The 21,583-nt window shown below is 51.9% G+C and overlaps 1 protein-coding gene across 1 annotated transcript in view; it reads left to right on the top strand.

Annotated features, from left to right (window-relative positions):
• The window catches only part of SH3PXD2B (SH3 and PX domains 2B), a 105,028-nt gene that overhangs the window by 60,591 nt on the left and 22,854 nt on the right, over nucleotides 1–21,583 (top strand). The window contains exons 5-8 of the mRNA XM_012765497.3: nucleotides 351–442; nucleotides 7,206–7,231; nucleotides 14,466–14,600; nucleotides 18,892–18,996. Of these exons, the coding sequence (XP_012620951.3) occupies nucleotides 351–442; nucleotides 7,206–7,231; nucleotides 14,466–14,600; nucleotides 18,892–18,996 (358 nt within the window). The remainder of the gene's footprint in view (nucleotides 1–350; nucleotides 443–7,205; nucleotides 7,232–14,465; nucleotides 14,601–18,891; nucleotides 18,997–21,583) is intronic.

Raw genomic sequence — 21,583 nt, 5'->3', positions numbered from 1 at the left:
AAATCCTGCTAGGGCTTATTTTATGGGTAGGTCTTATTTTGGGGGAAACACGGTAGCATGTACAATATGGTCTGATTTTGTCTAAATATGTGCATGTTATTTGTCCAAATGCGCCTACAGTATATATGCATGTATATACCTACATAGTATGTGGGTGAACTTTTCAGAAATGCCCATTCTCAGGCCCGTCTGCAGACCTGCTGAATCAGAAACTCTGGGCTGGGGCCTGGCTGGCTGTGCTTTAGCAAGCCCTGCAGGCAATGCTGGTGCTGCCGAGTCTGAGCACCACTGGCGTGCAGCATTCCCGACACCCTGTCCTTCCTTCGGGCTCACCCGTGTCTCTTCCCCAGGCTCTGATCCAGCTGCCCCCCTACATCTCTCAGTGCGATGAGGTGCTGCAGTTCTTTGAGACAAGACCTGAGGACCTGAATCCCCCAAAAGAGTAAGTAGGTTTGTGGGCTTCCCCTGATGGTGCCCCACAGCCCTCCCTCCCCCCTGCCAGTGCAGCCTCCTGGAAGCAAAGCAAAGTGGAACTCAGACCAGGTCTCAGTGCTTGAGCCCTGCGAGCCGCACTCGCTTAGCCTTCGCACCTCTGCGAGTGGACGGTGATCGTCCCAACTGACAGGTGCAGGGAGCTGGCTGAGCGCCACTCCCGTAATCCCATAATACTCTGCCTTTGCCACAGCACTTTCCAAAGTGTGCTGGAACAGGGCAGACAGTAACCTGGGAGTAGATTCCTCTTGGTGTCTCTTCTGCAGAGGTAGGCGTGCTCGGGAACAGTTAGGGATGTGAATGAATGGGTGACAGAGCAGCACAAGGTCCCATTGCTGGCGAGTGACGGGGGAGGGTTTGATCCTGATCAGCCAGGCTCCAGAGCTGTCCAGGATGTGCCCTGCCCCCCTGTTGCCCCTCCCCCAGTGGACAGTCGGCACCCCCAGATGCCTGTCGCTGCACAGCGGCAGCCCCAGCCGCACAGCGCACACGACACAGAACCCGAAACCGCCTGCCTGCCCGCGCCAGCGGCCCTGCCAGCCCGAAACACTGGCGTGCACGTGGCGCCGTGGGAAAGAAGGAAGGGGTCTGGCTGGTGGAGAAATAGCAGCAGAGAAAGGAGGAGCCCAGGCCCAAGTGCTGGGCCGTCCTGGGGGTCACAGGAGTGAGAGTCGGCAGTTCGGGGTCCACTGGGGCTCTCAGGAAGGGCTGGAAAGTGCCGGGTGGCTCTGTGGCAGACGCAGCACTGCAGCTCGGAGCTCTGAGCTTGCTGGCCGCTCTGGTCAACAGTCACAAGCCAGGCCTGGCTTTGCCAAACAGTCACGCGCGGTGGGCGTGGTGGGTGGCGTGCGGAGCACGGGACGTGTGCTGAGAGAGAAAGACACGCTGCTTTTTGGAAATGAATCTGTTGGAGTCACAGAACTTGGGAGGAGAAAGCACCAAAGAATTTTAACAGGAGCAGGCACGCCATTTATGTTTATCTACATGCCTGGCGACATCCAGAATCAAGTTCAGAGGTCACAGACCTCCGAGTTGATCACTCAAGACTAATGACTTGACTAGCACACAGCTGAGTAAACTTCCTGCAGTAAATACCTTCCAGTAAATTCCATCCCCGGGGCGCCTTCTCATGGCGGGCGCACAGAAGCGTGTGGCGCTCGGGTGAGGGCGGCTTCCCATGAGACAGCGGGATCGAATCAGATCGTCACAAGGGAAGGTCTTGCCAACGCAGGCGCCAGGACACGGCTTCATAAATTAAAATAAATGAATAAATACAGACAGAAAATAAGTATAAATCTGATCATATTGGGTGTTCGGCCCCTGCTGGCTAATGTTTCTGTTCTTGGTATCTTTAGCACTTGTGTCTGGTAAACATTTCCCAGCTCTTATCAACATCACGAGACAGGATGGAACATTCTCAAAGCACCTTTGTCTGCAGTCCTCCTGGGCGTTCAGGCTTGAACTGCCACCACGGTCATGACCTCTGGCTTCAGTTATAATTTCTAGACAAGGTTAATCAAAGAATGTGGAGCTTATCGTGTTCAGTTTCCACTTCATTCTCTCACAAAACCGCCAGAATAAAAAAAAACCGCTGTGCCCATTTTACAGATGAAGAGCTGAGGCCCAGAATAACATTAATGAACGAGACGCACAGCTTAGACGTGGTGGTGAATTTTCTCCAGGTCCGCCTGATCTATACCTGACTCTGTGCAGCCTCCGTGTGTGTGTGCCTCCCACACAGCGGACAAGGCTTACTCAATAGAATTGGGATTGCCCGGGTTCAAATCCCGCCTCTACCGCTCCTCGTCAGCGCAGCCCTGGGCCTCCCCCACTTTGCCTCGGGCTGGTTCACTCCATCATGGAAGGGGAACAGCAGTGCTTTTTAGGGTAACCGTGAGGATGGAATGACTGCTGCAGGGAAATTCTAGGAGCACGCCAGCTGCTCCGAAGTGGTGCCCGTAGTGTGGTTCCTCTCGGATGGCTGGTTCTCGCCGCGTTCACCCCAGCACACTTCTGAAGAGCTGAGCGAGATGCCTGCTGCATACACAGCAGGGAGAACGGCGTGACCGCTGTCTTAGTCACTTGGGGCTGCTGTAACACAATACCGCAGGCTGGGCGGCTTCAGCGACAAGATATATTTCTCACACCTCTGGAGGCTAGAAGTCCAAGATCAAGGTGCCAGCCATTTCCGTGCCTGGCAAGGCCCACTGCCTGGTTGCCGAGAGATGCCGTCTTGCTGTGTCCCCATGCAGTGGGAGAGAAAGGGGGAGCCTGCTCTTTCCCGTCTTTTCTTTTTTCTTTTTTTTTTTTTTGAGACAGAGTCTCACTTTGTTGCCCAGGCTAGAGTGAGTGCCGTGGCATCAGCCTAGCTCACAGCAACCTCAAACTCCTGGGCTCAAGTGATCCTGCTGCCTCAGCCTCCCGAGTAGCTGGGACTACAGGCATGCGCCACCATGCCCAGCTAATTTTTTCTATATATATTAGTTGGCCAATTAATTTGTTGCTATTTATAGTAGAGACGGGTCTCGCTCTTGCTCAGGCTGGTTTCGAACTCCTGACCTTGAGCGATCCACCTGCCTGGGCCTCGCAGAGTGCTAGGGTTACAGGTGTGAGCCACCACACCCGGCCTTTCCCGTTCTTTCTTATAGGGGCGCCTGACCCCTACAGTGGGGTCAGGGCTCCAACGCTGGGCTGTGAGGAGACAGACATTCAGTCCCGAGAGCCACTTTCCAGCTGGCGGCGCTGGAGCAGGCTGTGTCCTGCTCCTGCTCCCCCGCCCCGTCTTGCATGCGCTGGGCGCTGGGCGCAGTGGCGCCTCCCTCACGGCGCTGCCTGGAAGATGCGGCCAGGCGCGGCTAGACTTGGGAGTGCACTGCGGCTCTCGCCTGCGCCCAGGCCAGAGGAGCGCTGATCTCCACGAGTGTCCTCGGGCTGCTGGGCAGAAGCTCTTCTACCGCATCCTCGTGTCCCCAAGATCTTGACTTTGGGGGCTTCACGAACCACGTGGAGATTCCAATAAAAGCTTTCTTCCTTCTCCCTGGAAAAAGGGCCACAGCCCCAGGAGGTCCCCGCTTGTGCGGAGTCCCGTACACACGTGGACGTGGAGTTAAGAACCCCAGCCCTGGCGGCCCTTCCGAATGTCAATGCTAGGATGCCTTTGGCTCCCTCCTGGCAAGGGTGGGTGGTTGAAGTGGGTCCCCAGCCTCTCAGCAAGCTTCAGACCAACTTAGGGACACAGAGCAGAGAGAGCCAGGCCAGGGGCAGCCACTGTGCTTGGGAGGGTCACCTTCATTCAGGAAGGAAGGACACTCAGGGACCCAGGGTGGGGGCTAGCCTTCGAGGGGAGGTGGGGAGTAGGAGAGGCAGTGTGGTGGCTTTGTCGTGGTCTCTGGCTTCCTCTCTTGGGTGGCCACGGCAGTACTTGCCCTGCTTGCTTCTGGCTTGGGCTTCTAGAAATAGCGCAGGGCCAGGAGCGCCAGCATTGTTCATCCATTCAGCAAGCAGGTGTGGAGGGCTGGCCGCCTTCTGCAGTGGTGGGACGGCTGCGTGAGCACGTGGCTATCAGGCACACACACGTGCACAAGTGGTGTGCACAGACACGCCACTGAAAATGCAAAGCCCAGCCTAGACCGAACCAAAGAAAGCGCCATGTCAGCTGGGGTAAGCTAACCTGCATGGAGCTGGAGTACATGTATCTGGTTCCAAGAAGCTACCTGGAAAGAAGGGGAAGGTTCACGTCTCTTTGCCCTACCCTGCTATGTGGCCTTGGAACAGTGACTTGACCTCTCCGAGCTTGTTTCCTCATCAGCGAAGTGGGTGTGGCTGCCTGGCTCCTGTCGTGGCTGCGAGGGCTGAGCACAGCACAGCCTGCCCAGGAAGGGTGGTGTCTGCACGCGGCAGGTGCTTGCTGCTGGCGCCTTCCTGTCTTTAGGCAAGGCTTTTGAAGGGGAGGGAAGGAGGGAGGGTGGGAAGGCTGCCGATGGCCCAAGGGGTGGCTCTGGGGCCCCAGCAGGTGGCCTCAGCCGGGCCCTGGCACTTGGTTCAGAGAGTAAGGAACCTCGAGGGTGACTGCTCGTTGGTGCCTTGGTTGGGATCCTGTAGCTCAGGCCCAAGTTAGGGTTTGAGACGGAAATTGGGGGTCTTTTCTAGCCAGTTTTGAGATGGGGCAATGATGGGTTCCCAGTGGTGGCGTTAGAGGAGGTTTGTTGCCCCCGTGAGCAGGAAAGCTTGGGAACACCCCGAGTGTGTCACAGCGAGAAGGTAATGTGTCTGCTTGAGCCTGTGCATGCAGCCGCTGCTTGAACCCAAGAGCCCTGTTGCCCCACTCCCCTGCTGCCCTGGGACCGTGATAGCAACCAGCATGGGTGTGTGGCCCCATAGGAGCCTGGGACTTGAAGCAGCACAGACCGCGGCTCGGGTCCCAGGCCTGGACGGCAGCTCTGGCAGCTGCTGCTCTATGGAGAAGCAGCCTGGAGGGACCTAGGTTAGGGCGTCTCGGAGTGGCAGCTAAAAGGGAAACTTTGCCCACAGGACGGTGCAGGGTTGTGGTCAGGAGAGCGGGCTGCAGCCAGACTTCCCGGGTTCCAGTCCTGGGCAGGGTCCCTCACCGCTCTGGGCTTTAGTGTCTCCATCTGGGACGTGGAGGAGCCCTCACAGGGTCACGTGAGGATTCAGTGAGTCAGTCCAGGTCCAGCATCCTGCCCAGGGCCCGGTGGGTGCCCGTGAAGGTGAGCTAGGGTGTTCCACTCTGACCCCCGCCCTTCCCGGGGCTGCAGGGGTCAACCTCGCTGATGTCACGCCCGGCTAGAGGACACCACATCAGCCAGCCCGGCTCCAGGCCAGGCTGTGCCACTCCCTGCAGACACACACGGCGCAGCCCCAGGCTCCTGGGCTTGGCTCAGCTCCCTGCCTCTCCCCAGCTTCTCTGAAGCCTTATTACACGGTGGTGAAAAGCCCAGACATTGCATAGACATTTCTCCAAAGAAAATACACAAATAGCCAACAAGCGTATGAGAAGATGCTCACATCATTAGCTACCAGGAAGTGCAAATTCAAACCACAACAAAATATCACTTCATGCCCACTGGAACAGCTATAATCAAAAAGATAAGATAGCTAACACGTGCTGTCCAGGATGTGAATACATTAGAACCTTCATACATTGCTCATGGGAATGTAAAATGGTGCCGCCGTCATGGACGTCAGTCTAGCAGTTCCTCGAAAAGTTAAACCTGGAGTTACCGCATGCCCTAGCAGTATAACTGGGAGGAATAAAAATACATGTCCATACAAAAACTTGCACACAAATGGTCATAGAAGCATTATTCGTAATAGCCGAAAGTGGAAACAACCCAATGTCCAGTAGCAGGCAAACAAGCTGTGGTCTGTCCATACACAATATTGGAATATTGTGGAATATTATTTAGCAGTAAAAAGGGATGAAGTACTGTTAAGTGCTACAACAACCTCGAACCTCGAAGACATGATGCCAATGAAAGAAGCCAGTCACAAAAAACCACATGTTGTATGATTCCCTTGGTATGAAATGTCCCTAACAGACATCATTAGAGACAACAAGCAGATGAGTGGTGGCCAAGGGCTAGGAGGAGAGAGAATGGGAAGTGACTCCTAATGGGAACAGAGTTTCATTTTGGGGTGATGAAAATGTCCTAGAATTAGTTAGGGGTGCTGGTTGCACAACTTGGTGAATATACTAAGAAACCAGCGAATTGTATACTTTTAAAGGATGAGTTTTGTGGTATGTCAATTATATATCATTTTTTTAAAAAAATTAGTTCAGGTACAGGCTGTGCTACTTGCTAGCTGTGTGACCTTGGGCAAGTTATTATACTAAACCTCTCTGTGCCTTGTTATCCTAATCTGTAAAATGGGGATGAAGCTAGTACTTACTTCCCAGGGTTATTGTGAATATTAAGTAAGTGAACTAAACATAAGTGCACTAACTGTGTCTAGCACTAGCAGGGTACTGGCACAGGGTAGAGCCATCCAGTAATTATTAGCTGATGCTACTGGTATCACATCTGTCCCAGCCCAACCACTGGAAACTTCGTTACTAATGAGATGATTTACTTAACAGTACTTTGTAACCCCTGATTTGTGATATTATAATTGTAACACAGTTGTATTTATAGACTCTGGAGTGGTCTGACCAATGCAAGGGAGGCATCGTCCATTATTTCCTGTGAACTCTAGCCCATAGTAGTGTCTGTCCTGTCACCACCAGGGAGATTGCTGTGTTCACTATCCAGACTTCTACCCGGTTTTAGTGTGTTCCCCTCGCCGGTTACTGCCAAGCACTTTCTGCTCCTTGTCTGCAGCTTAGGGGACCCTGAGGAGTGGGGCAGGGACCTTTGCCCTGCCTGAGAAGGCCGGTGTCAGGCTTGGTGCAGTATGGCGGCCTAAGTCCTGTTTTCAGACCGCGTGGCCCCTTCACTCCCCCCAGAGCCTCCACTCTACAAATGAGTGGAGACGCCAGTCCCCGGGCGCAGAGCACTTTCCAGACAAAGGGAGACGGTGACGAGGAACGCTTTCTCTTTTAGGCAGTCTGGGTCCTTGGGATTGGCTTGGGTTTTATGCATTCCCTGACGGTGTTGTGGGGGGTGGGGAGCCTGAGTTCCCTAATGGAGTAACTCATGTCAATCCACGCGAGTGCTGACTCATGCTCTTCCCTTCCCGCTTTCTTTCCCGTACAGGGAGCACATTGGGAAAAAGAAATCCGGTAAGAATATTTTCCATTTCTTCTCTCCATTCAGCATACTCCTACTGAGCACCTACTGTGCGCCAGAGCCTGCGTTCCACACTGGGGATACTGTGGGTGATGGATGGAAAGGTGATGGATGGATGGATGGATGGATGGATGGATGGTGGATGGATGAATGGATGGATGGATGGATGGTGGATGGATGGATGGTGGATGGATGGATGGTGGATGGATGGATGGTGGATGGTGGATGGATGGATGGATGGATGGATGGATGGTGGATGGATGGATGGATGGTGGATGGATGGTGGATGGATGGATGGTGGATGGATGGATGGTGGATGGATGGATGGTGGATGGATGGATGGTGGATGGTGGATGGTGGATGGATGGATGGATGGATGGATGGTGGATGGATGGTGGATGGATGGATGGATGGTGGATGGATGAATGGATGGATGGATGGATGGTGGATGGATGGTGGATGGATGGATGGTGGATGGATGGTGGATGGATGGATGGATGGATGGATGGATGGATGGATGGAGGGTGGATGGATGGTGGATGGTGGATGGATGGATGGATGGATGGATGGTGGATGGATGAATGGATGGATGGATGGATGGTGGATGGATGGTGGATGGATGGATGGTGGATGGATGGATGGATGGATGGATGGATGGTGGATGGATGGTGGATGGATGGATGGTGGATGGATGGATGGATGGATGGATGGATGGATGGATGGAGGGTGGATGGATGAATGGATGGATGGATGGATGGTGGATGGATGGATGGATGGTGGATGGATGAATGGATACCCTACCTGTTTCCCAGAAAAAAAGCATTTGAGGTTGTTTCATCCTATACCAAAAAAATTACAAAGTGGACAGACTTCCTGTCTTTCCCCAAGAATGCCTTTATGAAGCAGGGGTGACAGACCTCTTCCTGACCACGCTGTGCGGAGTTAAATGCCTTTGATCCACTTTATACAAAGTGATGTGGTAGCTCCGAGCTAACAGCATTCCTCCCAGGTGTTGGGAGGGGTCAGAAAGGAGGGACCCTGGGTCTTAAAGAATGAGCAGGAGCTTTGCATACAGTGGAGGACATTCTGGGCTGAGGGGACAGCTGAGGTACGAGCCGGGAGGCAGGAATGTCTGGCGGATTTGGGCCTGATCCATGTGACATGCTCGGCGCCAGGCCCAGCCTCTGTGTGTCCTTCCATCACCCTCCGTACTGGGCAATGACAGATGCGATGTTAGGCAATTCCTGTGCTCACTTTTATTCTCCCTAAAGTAAATTATCTTCCTTCCTAACTATCTTTCCATTCCCTGGATGACACAACTCTTCTATCAAAAGCAGTCGTGGAAAACGAGAAGATGGAAATTTCGGTATGCAGAGGAATGATTGAGTTCTCACCTGCAGTTTATAAATTTTGATTAACAACAGCCCAACTTTTTCTTCCTGCCACCCAAAATCATCCTCCTCAACTGCAAGGCTCTGGCCCATACCACATTTGGAGCCAACGTGGTCTTCAGAACTTCTAGAATTCTAAGATCTTTAATTTCCTGCTATGCCAGGAGGTTTGAAGGAGTTAATAAGGATAGAGGGGGCAAGCAAGCAGAGATCCCAGAAGTGAAAAAGGATTCCTCCGCTCATGGGCCTCAGTTTCCTCATCTGTAAAATTAGGATAATGATAGCAGTCTGCCTCATAGATTATTACAGGATTTATAATGATACATGTAAAGCACTTAAAACAGTGCCCAGCACGTTGTAGGTGATAAATGCTTGCTGCTATTTTTATTACAACTACTAATGTTTGAAGCACATGGGTGTCCCTGACCAGCATCAGTAGGAATTCCAAGTTCAAAGGCTCCAATACCTTCACTGCCCCTGGGTACAGGGCCTGTGGTCAGCTTTATGGGCCCTGAGGCCATTCTTGGAGGAAAGAGGAGAGAGGAACTGGGCCTCTTTGCCTCAAGGTTTGGTGTCTGGAATTAACTCTGACCTTTTCCCAGCCCCTCTGTTTACAGCTCTACTTTCTAGTTTAATAGGTACTAGCCAAAGCCATGGCATCCTGCTAAAGCTGCAAATAGTTCTGGAGCCGCAGGGATAATTGTATGTTTCTTAGAAAAGAGCAGAGAGAAGAGGAGCTGCCACTCCAGGGCTGGCAGAGCTTCTGGTTTTGAGTGTGCAGAGACTTTTCCTGGAAGGAACGGGCGTGGGAGGGGAGGGAAGAGAGGAAAGAGACAGCTCTGGTTTGTGAAAAACAAAAGTGTCCAGTTGGAACAGGCTTGATGAGAGGACTTGTCTGGAAAAGAGAGAAGAAGCCCTAATTTGTGGTGGCCTCTGTTGTATCATTCACCTACAATGATGGGGCATGGGTTTATTTATAGTTCAACTGAGTGGAAAATAGCACCTTTTTTCATTCAAACTAAGAACCCATGCTGGGATTAGCCTTATTTTTTATCTGACCTTTGAACACCTCCTGTATTTTAGAATCAGCCTTTTTGATTGGATTTTAAAGGGATTTAAGGTTGACAAACTCCTGAGATTTCTGTGCCAGAACTCTGGGGTGTGGAGAAGGCTTGTCTGTCTCTGGCATTTCCCAGTCATGACTGGCTGTCTGGCCCCTGCAGACTTTGGTTAATGTGGTCTCAAATTCTGTTCATCCTGCAGAAAAAAAGAGCCTTCTCACCAAAATTCAACAGATCATCTGATTATTTGAGGAATATCTTCCTGATTTTCCACCCTTTACTTATTTAAGGGTTCTCTTGTTTAGTGACTCTTTCAGTAAGATTAGCAGTATAGTGAATTTCTGGAAGGAAAATTCCACTCTACTCATCATTTTAAAAATACAAGACATGTCATCATGAAGAAAAAATACCCAAATAGAAAATTGTTGTGGTAGATTAGGCACTATACCTCTTGAGAATATTTCATAGCACTTAATAATAAAATCACCCTTCCACTGTCAAATATCCTCCTTTCTCCTGACCTCTTTCTTCTGTTATTATTTCCTGCTGGACCAAAAGAATTATATTCGTTGCCTAAGCATCCTTTGATTTCATACTTGGCAACTCCTACAGTTTAGCTGCCTGCCTCAATTTTTAGGTATTGCAGTTATTATGCCTTATAGAGCTTGGCTGCAATATCACCCTCCACCAGTAGGTGTCTTCCCTTCACTGAACCGTGGAAGCCCGGTTTGAGACTGCTGGTAGACCAAACGAATGAACTTTCTTCAACCCTTTCGATAAGTTGAGTGCTCTGAGTAAAATGAAAGCAACTGGCTCTGAAAGAACTGGTGCTGAAAAAGCAACTGCATGTACTCTGAACCGCTTCACGACAGAGAACTACAGTCCAAAAGCTACTGCCATGGAAAAACGAGGCAGTAGGGTCGGACCTGGCCCAGAGCGGGTCTGGGGGGATGGTCCAGCCCTGAGCCCTATGGCAGTCCCTGCTCAGTCCTGGGGCTCCTGTGAGCCCCAGCCCACACTCTGTCCTGCTCATTTCCTGGCTTCATGTCTTGCTCACAGCAAGGCTTATGGTTCCCTGATTCTGACACTGCTCAGAGTTTTGCCAGATCCCACTGGCAGACTAGTTAGAAGAGTTAGTGCAGAAATAAACAGACCAGTGTGTTCATTAGAGTCCTGAAAATTGTATGAGGTACCACTGTGCCACCACCAGGTGTTAAAACTAGGCTGCAAGAGTTGAACTTTTTGGACACAGTTACGTGACTTAACTGGATCCACACTTAACTAAATCCTCTCTTCTCACTTATAAGCAAGAAGGAATAATCTTCAGTTCTCCATAGGATGGACAGCTGCCAGCACTGTGTGCTCTTAAGAGGAGGCCTGGGGCCTTGTGTAGAGCAGGAAGGGTTTCTAGAAGTCTCTATTCATCCTTTGTTCACTCACCCCACAAATGTCTATTTAGCACCTGTGCTAGATGCTGAGTGAACAAGACAGCCTTGTTCTTCAGCTATTATTATTATTATTATTATTATTATTCATTCAGTATTTATTAATCACATGCCATGTGCCTGGCAATGCTCAAAGTCCCCAGGTGGGAAGTATTCTCACAATCTGGTAGAAAAGACAGATGTATAGACAAAATAAAATGTGAGGGAAGGCATTTTCGTTCTCCCTGAGATAGGAAGTCATTTAAAGCTGTGTTTTAAAATATTCATTCTTTCATTCAAAAACATTGTTTCTGAGACAGGGTCTCACTTGTCACCCGGGCTGGAGCATCGTGGCACAGTCACAGCTCACTGCAGCCTCCATCTCCTGGGCTTGTGCACCTCCCCCACCTCAGCCTCCCCAGCAGCTGGGCCGCAGGCACACCACCGCGCACCTGGACCTGTTTTTGTTTTTAGAGAAAGGGTCTCACTGTAGTGTCCAGGCTGGTCTCAGACTCCTGGCCTCAAGCGATCCTCCCACCTCGGCCTCCCAAAGTGCTGAAATTATAGGCATGAGCTACCCGTACCTGGACAATTCAAATATTTATTGAGCCCTAGTAGGTACCATCCATGTTCTAGGCCAGGGGTTGACAAACTTTTTCTCTAAAGAGCCAGATAGTAAATATTTTAGGCTTTGTAGGTCACATATAGAATCTATTGTTACCATTATACTACTAATAACAACTCTTTCTCATCCTCTCACTCTCCTTCTTTACACTGCTTTAAAACTATAAAAACCTTCCTGGGTCCCCCACACCAACAGGGAACACAGGCCTGTGAGCTTGAGGCGGTGTGGGCACAGCAGCAGACAGGAGGCCGTGCCTGCCCTCTCCAGGTTTCCGCATGGCTTCTTCCCTCCCTCCCTTCAGGCTCCTGCTCAAGAGGCCTCTTATCCATGAGGCTGTCCCCGGCGGCCTTGTCCTATCTCACTCAGTTTTATTTCTTGCACAGCGGTTTAAAAAACCCAGCCATGATGGACTGTGTATACCTATGGCGCGTGTCCTCGGTGTCTGTTTTTCTACTCTAGAAGATAAGCTTATCTTCTGGAGTCGAAAACCCTGGAGAGCACGGTCCCCGGCAGAGGGCAGCAGAGGCAGAATCCCCTGAGATGGGAACAGGCCGTGCGTGACAGAATAGGGAAGAGGCTGCTGGCCAGGGCACGGTGACCCAGGTATGTGGGTGAATCACGTTTGACAGCAAGTGGCAGAAAATCCAAAATGACTGTGGCTTAAACAATCTAATTTTGTTTCTTTGTAGTTCAAACCCCAGAGATAGTCCAGGAGCATAGAGTGTTCAGTGGCAGCAGGGACCCAGGCTCCTATCTCGCCACTCTGCCATACGTGACCAGCACTCCTAAGGTTTCCTCATGGCTCACGACGGCTGTTGCAACGCCAGCCATCACATTCACGTTTCAGCCAGCAGTGAGGAGTAAAGGGTGGAATAGGAACAGTTCCCTCCCCTGAGCTCTCTTGCCAAGCATTTGCACGCCATTCCACCCCATCCCACTGGCTGGAGCTTACTCACATGACCACTCCCAGCTGTAAAGGAGTCTTATTACTCCAAGTGGCCGTGTGCCCCACCAAAACCCAGGAGTTCTCTTAGCACAGAAGAAAGAACGAATGGGGGACAAGTAACCAACTGAGCCACACTGGCGAGAGAGGAGGAGATGAGGTCTACTCAGTTTTCCGAGGCAGTGTGGGCAGGCCCTGTAGGACACCGGGGCTTTCATGAGTGAGGGGAGGACCGCCGCAGGGCCTTGACCTTTGAGAAGCGTGACCTAACACGCCTTTGGAAAGGATGGCTGAAGCTGCTGTGTCGAGAACAGATTGCAGGGGTCAAGACTGGCGGCAGGGAGCCGGTTAGGAGGCTGGGAGCGGGTGGTCCCATTGGCCTGGGAGGAGAGGGGACAGCCCAGGCAGAGGAAGCGGCTGTGCAGAGACGCCCTCATGCTTTGCAGCCGCTCCAGGATAAGGCGGCCCCTTCTCATCGGAGCCTCTGAACTCAGGTGTCCCTTAGTTTAAATCACCTGTATTCTGCGGCGTCTTTTCATCTATGTGTCGGATATGCCTGAGTGCTTAACCAGGGCTGCCCAGCTCCCGGGGCGCCGTCCAAACTGAATCCTGTGGAAACGGCCTCCCTGGAGCCGCTGTCCACTCCATTCCGCCCTGCCCTGGTCCAGAGCCACTGCCACCTCTTGCCTAGCAACTCGATGACCTCCGTCCGGTCTCCTGCTTTCCTTCTGGCCAGCCTCTGTCCGTTCTCCACATGGCAGCCAGAGTTATCTTCCTGAAGATGCAAATCTTACCTTGTCATTCCCTCTTAAAGCCCTTAATTGACTTTCTACTTTAAGGTTAAGACAATCCAAGCTTCTTAGCTTGCCCTGAAGGCCCCGCCTGATCCGATCGGTGCCCGGCTCTGGGACCTCACTCCGGACCACTCTTCCCATGGGCTTCAGCCCCCTGGCCTCCTTCCGGTTCCCAAGGCCCCCAAGCCCTTTCCCATGTCAGATCTGCCTGCACCACTCTTCCCCATCCCCTCCCGGCTTAGGTCCCTGCTCTCTGTCACCTCCTTAGGGGGGATCTTGCTGACTGCCCCATTTAGTACAGCATTCGCTTTCCCATTCTTTCTCTGTCCTGGCCTCCTGGTTGTCTCTAGCAATTCATTTATCACAGACTAATGCTTATGCAAGTCTGTATACTTCGCTCACATATACTTGTATGTGTCTGTCTCCCTGATTAGATTGAGTTACTTGAGGGTGGGTGTCACAGCTGTCTAATTCACATTTGTACCCCTGGCACCTAATTCGGTATCTGGAACATCACTGGTGACTTCACAGATTAATAAATGAGTCATTTTGGATGGGTGATTAGATGATTGCTGGATGGTGAATTGGTGTTTAGTTGGATAGATGATGGATGGATAGATGGTCAAATGGTTGGTGGCTAGAAGAATGGATGGATGGATGATGGATGGATGGATAATGGTGGATGGATGGAAGAATAGATGGGAATGAATGAGCTTTCCCACTAGCCTGTCAGCCTTCTCAGGGCAGGTTCCATATCTTAATCAACTCGGAACCCCCAGTGCCTGCACAGAACAAGCACTTGATAAATTTTGGTGGTTGTGTGAGCAAATGAATAGAAGAACAAATGGGTGAGGTCACCCTTGAGACGAGTCCTATGACTGCTTCTTCCTCTGTTTGGAATGTCTTCCTGACCCCCCCCCCGCCCCCGCTCCTGCTCATTCATGCATGGATGGTGGCCAGATGTGTCTGATTGCATTTCCTGTCCACAGGGGGTGACCTGACCTCGGTGGACCCCATGGTCCTGGAGCAGTATGTGGTGGTGGCCAACTACCAGAAGCAGGAGAGCTCGGAGATCAGCCTCAGCGTGGGGCAGGTGGTGGATATCATCGAGAAGAACGAGTCAGGTGGGCCCCTAGACCGCCTCCCTCACGTGCACTGATGTCACCAGTCCAGGCTGGCCGGTTTCCCCAGGTCCAGCTGAGGGCCTCCGAGAAAGCACCCCTGTTTGACCACAGTGCTGGAATGTCCCACATGGTCGCAGCTCTAGCAGCCTGCTGGTCAGATGTTGCCGCCTTGTTCTGAGGTTCGCAGTTCATAAACATTCCTTCTGGTGTTAAAGCACCTGGAGGCAGAGCCGAGCACGCCCCGGAAGTTCTCTCTGTTGGTTTGCCTGCGACTACCCTGGGAGTCTCTAAGGAGGCGCCCTGAGCTCTGGGCTCCGACAGGCAGGCGTGCTCCCCATCTGCTTGCCCCGCCACCCGGCACAGGGAACACTGGGCCCAGACGCCGGCTGGGTCTGGGAGAGAATAAGGTATGATTAGGGCACTGCGCCTGGATTTCCGTCCGAACTCCACACTTCACAGCAGTCCAACTGCGGCATCCTCTGACCCTCAGTTTTCTCATCTGGAAACTAAAACTTCTGCTCTGTTAGCTATTATAAGGGTTAAATGAGATAATATAGAGTGAGTGTCTAAATCTGTGCATGGCACACAGTAGGTACTAAAAAAAGTGGGTTTGCTCCCCTGTGGCTTCGTCAGCCCAGAGCACCCCTGCACACCACTGAAGGCCAAGGGCAGGCGGCTGGGCGTGCGCAGATGCTCTCCGGGAAAAAGCACCGTGAAGCACCGGCTTCGCAGTGCCTAAAATGTGATGTTGGCCAATGTCACTAGCAGGCCAGTCTGTGACACCCCAGTGACCAGCTGAGATCCAAGAGTAGGGGAAAGACGATGTTTCCAGCATCATCTGAATCGCGTTGCCATTAGTCATGAGACCAACGTTAGCCGAGCGAACCTCCTCGATCACTCAGTGTAGGAGTTGTCATCCTGCTTCACAACTGAAAAAAGCAAGACTCCAAGTGACTCAGTCACTCACCCAGGATCTCACAACCGGCTGCAGAGCTGGAGTTCCACACCAGTTCCAGCCGACCCATGGCCTTGTGACTTTCTAATTCCGAGAACGAGTGTATGCGGATCGCGCAGTGTGGCTGGGGAACTCCCTGGGGATGTAAAGACAGGAGTGCCGCTGCTCGGGCGGCTTGAGGGCAGTCAGGTAGGGCCAGTTGCTGGAAGAAGAGTGGAGGCCAGGGTGGGGTGTCGGCATGAGCGGAGGGCGAGGGCAGCAAGAAGGTGGGGGGCAGAGGGGTGGTCAAATCTTCAAGTAGCCAACGAAATGGCAACTTTTTAAAATTATATTTTACCTTCCCAAATAATACATGGATATATTCTTCTTAAAAGATTAATGATAAATCTGTTTTTTCTACCAGCTTCAACCCTGACCCCTTTCCAAACCTCAGGATAGCCCTTCTTGATAATTTTATTTTATTTTATTTTTTTGAGACACAGTCTCGCTTTGTTGCCCAGGCTAGAGTGAGTGCCGTGGCGTCAGCCTAGCTCACAGCAACCTCAAACTCCTGGGCTCAAGCGATCCTCCTGCCTCAGCCTCCCAAGTAGCTGGGACTACAGGCATGCGCCACCATGCCCGGCTAATTTTTTCTATATATCTTAGTTGGGCAATTAATTTCTTTGTATTTATAGTAGAGACGGGGTCTCGCTCTTGCTCAGGATGGTTTTGAACTCCTGACCTTGAGCAATCCGCCCGCCTCAGCCTCCCAGAGTGCTAGGATTACAGGCGTGAGCCACCACGCCCGGCCCCTTCTTGATAATTTTATATATATGCACATATATATATACACACACACACGTGTATGTATTGTGTTTCCCCGAAAACAAGATGGGGTCTTATATTTATTTTTCCTTAAGAAGACACTCTAAAGCCGGGCTCAGTGGCTCACGCCTGTAATCCTAGCACTCTGGGAGGCTGAGGCGGGCGGATTGCTCGAGGTCAGGAGTTCGAAACCAGCCTGAGCAAGAGCAAGACCCCGTCTCTACTATAAATAGAAAGAAATTAATTGGCCAACTAATATATATATAAAATTAGCTGGGCATGGTGGCGCATGCCTGTAGTCTCAGCTACTCAGGAGGCTGAGGCAGAAGGATTGCTTGAGCCCAGGAGTTTGAGGTTGCTGTGAACTAGGCTGACGCCACGGCACTCACTCTAGCCTGGGCAACAAGCGAGACTCTGTCTCAAAAAAAAAAAAAAAAAAAAAAAAGACACTCTAGGGCTTATTTTCAGGGGATGTGTTATTTTCCCCTCAAAGCCTCAGCTTGCAGCACGCACAGGATGGCCGGGACCTGACAGGGGGAGCCGACCTTGTTGGGGCTGCCTGAACCTTTCCGGTCACCTCTGGGATAGTAGCTGTCACGATGGGGCAGATGAGAAGGGCTGCTCGCCTTCTTTACCGCTTCAAGACAAAATGCATGGGTTGTGCAGATGCACTGCGTAGCCACGCCCGTCACTAGGTCTTATTTTCAGGGTAGGGCTTATATTGCACAAATGCTTAGAAATCCTGCTAGGGCTTATTTTATGGGTAAGTCTTATTTTCAGGGAAACACGGTGTACACATATATCCGTATATATATATCTACACACATACTTACACATATATATATATCATATTTTGTGTGTGTATATATAATTGTGTTGGTTTTTTTTAAGCCCAGTGGTATCATTCTATACATTTTGATCTACAATTAGCTTCTTTTTTAGTCACCATGTAGCTCCTCTATACACTTTTTAACCTCAGCATGGCACTCGATGCCCAAATACGCCGTATTTGCCTCTAGCGTGCACAGGGCTTCGTATCTGTGCACGTCGCCTGTTTCTTCACGTTAGAGACAGAGAAGTGGAACGGCTGGGTCATGGACACTGCAATTGAAATGTTGAGATCCTGCCCAAGTCCCTGCTTCCCAACCAGCGGCTGCTCCAATCCACTCTCCTCCGGCAGCGCACCAGGCGTTAGTGAAATGGCTGAGAGCTCACAGATGGCCTGGGTTCAAGTCCTGTCTCCGCCACTTTCTGTCTCTGTGACTTTGGGAAGTCACTGAGCCTGGACTTCCCCATCTGCACAGTGGGGGCGATGTCAGAGCGCCCCCCAGCTGCTGCGAGGATCTAGCATCTTAGGAGCACTCAGGGCAGTGTCTGGCACCTCATTGCTGTGGTTGTTAGGACAGCTTCCTTGTCCCTGTGCGAGTATTTACAAACACGACTCTTCAGGAGAGCACAGGACAGACTTTCTGATTTCTGGTTTTCCACTGGTGTGGCAGCCCCAGAGTTCGGTCCCTTCTCACTCACACACACAGAGGTGCCAGTCACCGTGGCGTGCACTTGGCACACGCCGTCAAGTCACGCAGACAGTAACTTGCATGTCAGGAAGGTGGGGCGCCAGGGCCTCCCTGTAGGACCGGGAGGCTCGCTCGAGAGTCTGCTCCTTCCTTCTCTGCTCCTTGGGGTCTCCAGGGCTGGGGCAGTGTGATCTGGGAGCGGATCCCATTTCTCCACTTATATCATACAGAGCCCGCAGGCCCTGTGTCTGCTTCCTCTTGTTGCTTTGACAAATCACCACAAACGTATTCCTTATCTTACAGTGGCGTAGGTCAGAAGTCCAGCGTGGGTCCCGCTGGCCTAACGTCGAGGTCTTGGCAGGGCTGTGGCCCTGGACAGGTTCTGTTCCCCTGCCCTTTCCAGCTCTGCAGGTTGCCTGCGTTCCTTGGCTTGCAGCCCCTTCTTCCATCTTCAGAGCCAGCGATATCCTACCTCTGGGTCCTTCCTCAACATCCACATCTCCTGCTGACTTCTCCTCCCTCCCTCCCTCATTTTTAAGGACCCTTGGGGTTACACCAGGCCCCCCAGATAATCAGTGTCTCGGATAAGTTATTAGGGCAGAGCCCTCAGTATCAGACAGCCTGGCACTAACCAGAGCTCTACCGCAGGCTGTGTGTGAGCTTGGACACGTCCAAGCACCTCTTGGAGCCTCAGTTTCCTCATCTGTGCAGTGGGGATGATAATGAGAAGATTGTAGAAGATAATCCAAGTAAAATGATTGGTGCATTGTACATCTCAGTAAAGATAGACATTCTTTATTCTCATCATTTGGGACAACCTTTCTCTCCCTTTCTCAGGCTTAGGAGACAGTTTCTTGCTAGCCTGTGTTTAGCAGTTAGCAGCCAACACAGGTAATTGTATTCGACCCGTAAAATGGTAACTTTTCAGCCGTACCCTGAGTGTTAACTGATCGATACAGTGACCCCAGGCCCCACACTTGACCCAACTAACATCAGTCCACTCTCCTTTCCCTAGGTTGGTGGTTCGTCAGCACCGCCGAAGAGCAAGGCTGGGTCCCGGCCACGTGCCTCGAAGGCCAGGATGGGGTGCAGGATGAATTTTCCCTACAACCTGAAGAAGGTAGGAAGGAGCTCGAGCCTCCACCTGCTGGGGAGAACCTGTACGTCACCCCTGCTGGGCTCCCTCCTCTTCATCTCTGCCTTCCGCCAGGGCATGGGATCAGGGTTAAGGGGCAAGCCCACTCTTTCTAGCGTCCTTTGGGACCCAGCCCAGCTCAACCTGGCCACAGCTGGGGCCCTAACACTGTCATGGGACCCCAGGACCCCAGGAGGCTCACTCTTCCTCTGCAGGGTTATTCTCGTGGCCACGAAGCTGGAGTTGCTTCTGGCTCATTTGCAAGACATTTGTCCCCATCTGTTTAAAGACCTCTGCTGGTTTAAATGGTCCTGGCTGGATGGCCCCCTGCGCTCACCCACACCCATGCTCCTGCTGTACCAGAAATCTAAGGCAAGGCCCACCCCGTCCCCCTAGAAGCAGTCCCCAAACCAGAGCATGGGTTCACCTTTGCTGATAAAAAGGGGTGTGAAGTCAGACAGACCTGAATTTTAATCTCAGCCGTCCCACTTGCTGGCTGGGTGATCTTGGGCCAGTGACTTGACCTTGCCACACCTCAGCCCCCTCATCCTTTCCTCAAAATGGAAATGATGACATCTATATCATAGGATTTTCTAAAACATTAAATGAGATCCCACATGCAAAGAATCTAGAACAATAAATAACCAGAAACAATTATTATCATGTTAGCTATACGTTACATAAAGTTTGAGGGGTTTTGGCCTTTAGTTGATTGTGTTGAGAAAGCACAAAGCTGCTTGAAGCATATATTTATGAGGAAAGAGAGTGAGAAGGGGGATATTTCTGTGCTCAGAGGTTAACAAAGAAGCTGTATATGGTTTTGCATTTGGTTGGATTACAGCCGACACCCCTCGGAGTAAAATGTCTGGGTTTGCTCTGTGTCCGGGAGGGATTGGGCTGACACGGGGATTACAGGGAAGCGGGGGGCTCATGGAAGCCAGAGCCCCCTCAGACGGGTAGCAGAGACTGCCGTGAGCACGCCTCTGCCAGGACGGGTTATTAGCCCCATTTTACAGATGAGGAAGCAGGGTTCAAAAGGTAGGGAGACTTGCCAGCGTCCCACAGCTAGAAGATGGGAGAGAAACCACATTTTGCTAAGGGTCTGCACAGTTTCCTTCCCTCTCCCATGAGTAGTGCCTCTTTACATCATGCTAGGAATAGAATTATGTCTGGCCGATGCCTCTTCACTCAAGTTCAGGGTTAATACTCAGGAACTTGGTCTTTCTAAGACACCTGGGGCGTGGAATAGATGGCGAAGCAATGCTCTCCTGGGTGGGAACCTGTCTCTAGACGTCTCAGTGCTTTCTTCTCACCTTTACCCTCTGCCCTTCCCCCACATGCTGGCCGTCCAGTCTCCTGGAGGTACTGGTCTTTGCCCCGGCCCGTGGGCCGCCGCCGGACTCTGGGGGACTTGTATGCCATCAGCTGGCGTCAAGGTGCCTACCTTGGAGTTTTCTTCCCCGTTTGGTATTTGGAGCCGGGTCCCTGCATCTGCATGAGCCTCCCTGCTCTGGAACTGCCCCTGCCCGCTGCATGTGAGAAACAGTGGTCCTGTGTGTCGTGTGTGTGTGTGTGTGTGTGTGTGTGTGTGTGTGTGTGTGTGTGTGTTGGCATGCGGGTTTGGGAGGAGCAAGCCTGGGATCTTTCTTGACCCTGGTGCTCTAATAGTTTCCCAGGCTAAAAAATGGTGCCTAGGGGTTTCTTTAATGTTAAACCTGTGGCCTGTTACTTTCTTCAGGCTTGTTTGAGTTGCAAGGGAAAGAAACTCATGTGAGCTAGATTAAACAAAACAGGAAATAATTGACTCATATCACCAGAAAGCCCAGGGTAAGGCTGGCTTCAACATGGCTGGACCCAGGTGCTTGAAATGCCATCAGGACCTGGGGCTCTCACCACCCTGCAAGCTGGCAGCAATTCCAGGCACATTGCAGGGACATCTACCAAAGAAAGAGCTTCTCCTTCAGCAGGTCCCGGGATGGGTTCCAGTTAACCCACTTGGCCTTTCCTATCCCTGAAACCAAGCGCAGCGGCCAGGGGTTGCGGCACTTTGGCCCTGCCCCAGTGCCAGCGCAGCCTCACCTGAACCGCGTGGGCGGCCAGGGGCTGGCAGTACCGGGGAGGGCGCAGGCGAGCTAAGGAGGAAGCACGAGCAGGTGCCCGCCGTACACTGCACGGATCGCCCACCTCCACTTTGTTTGGCATCATTGAGCTTCCCATGGATCCCCAAGAGGGCCTCGGGTGATGGAGAATCCTTCTGTGCAATTCGGCGGAAGGGTGCAGGGCCCCCAGGAGTTCTGAGCTCCCAGAACTGACTGCATTTAGCCGGGGCCCAGGCAGGGCCACTCTCCGCCCGGACCAGGCAGAACTTCTGTGCATCTGTGGGGTTGGACCCCTCCAGCCTGCAGCCCAGCCCCCAGCCCCCAGCTTCCGTGAGCGAGGGAGCAGCCGGCTCTGCCGAGCACAGGATGTGTGCAACTTGAGTCGGCTCAGCCCCCACAGAGCAGGTCAGCAGGCTAAGTCAATAAATAAATAAACGCCCTGGGTGTTTTCTGCCTCCCGCTGCAGCAGCTGG

This window comes from Microcebus murinus, chromosome 21, assembly GCF_040939455.1.
Source record: "Microcebus murinus isolate Inina chromosome 21, M.murinus_Inina_mat1.0, whole genome shotgun sequence".
Classification (NCBI taxonomy): Eukaryota; Metazoa; Chordata; class Mammalia; order Primates; family Cheirogaleidae; genus Microcebus; species Microcebus murinus.
Note: the sequence above shows the minus strand (reverse complement) of the source record. Positions and strands in the feature narration are given on the sequence as shown.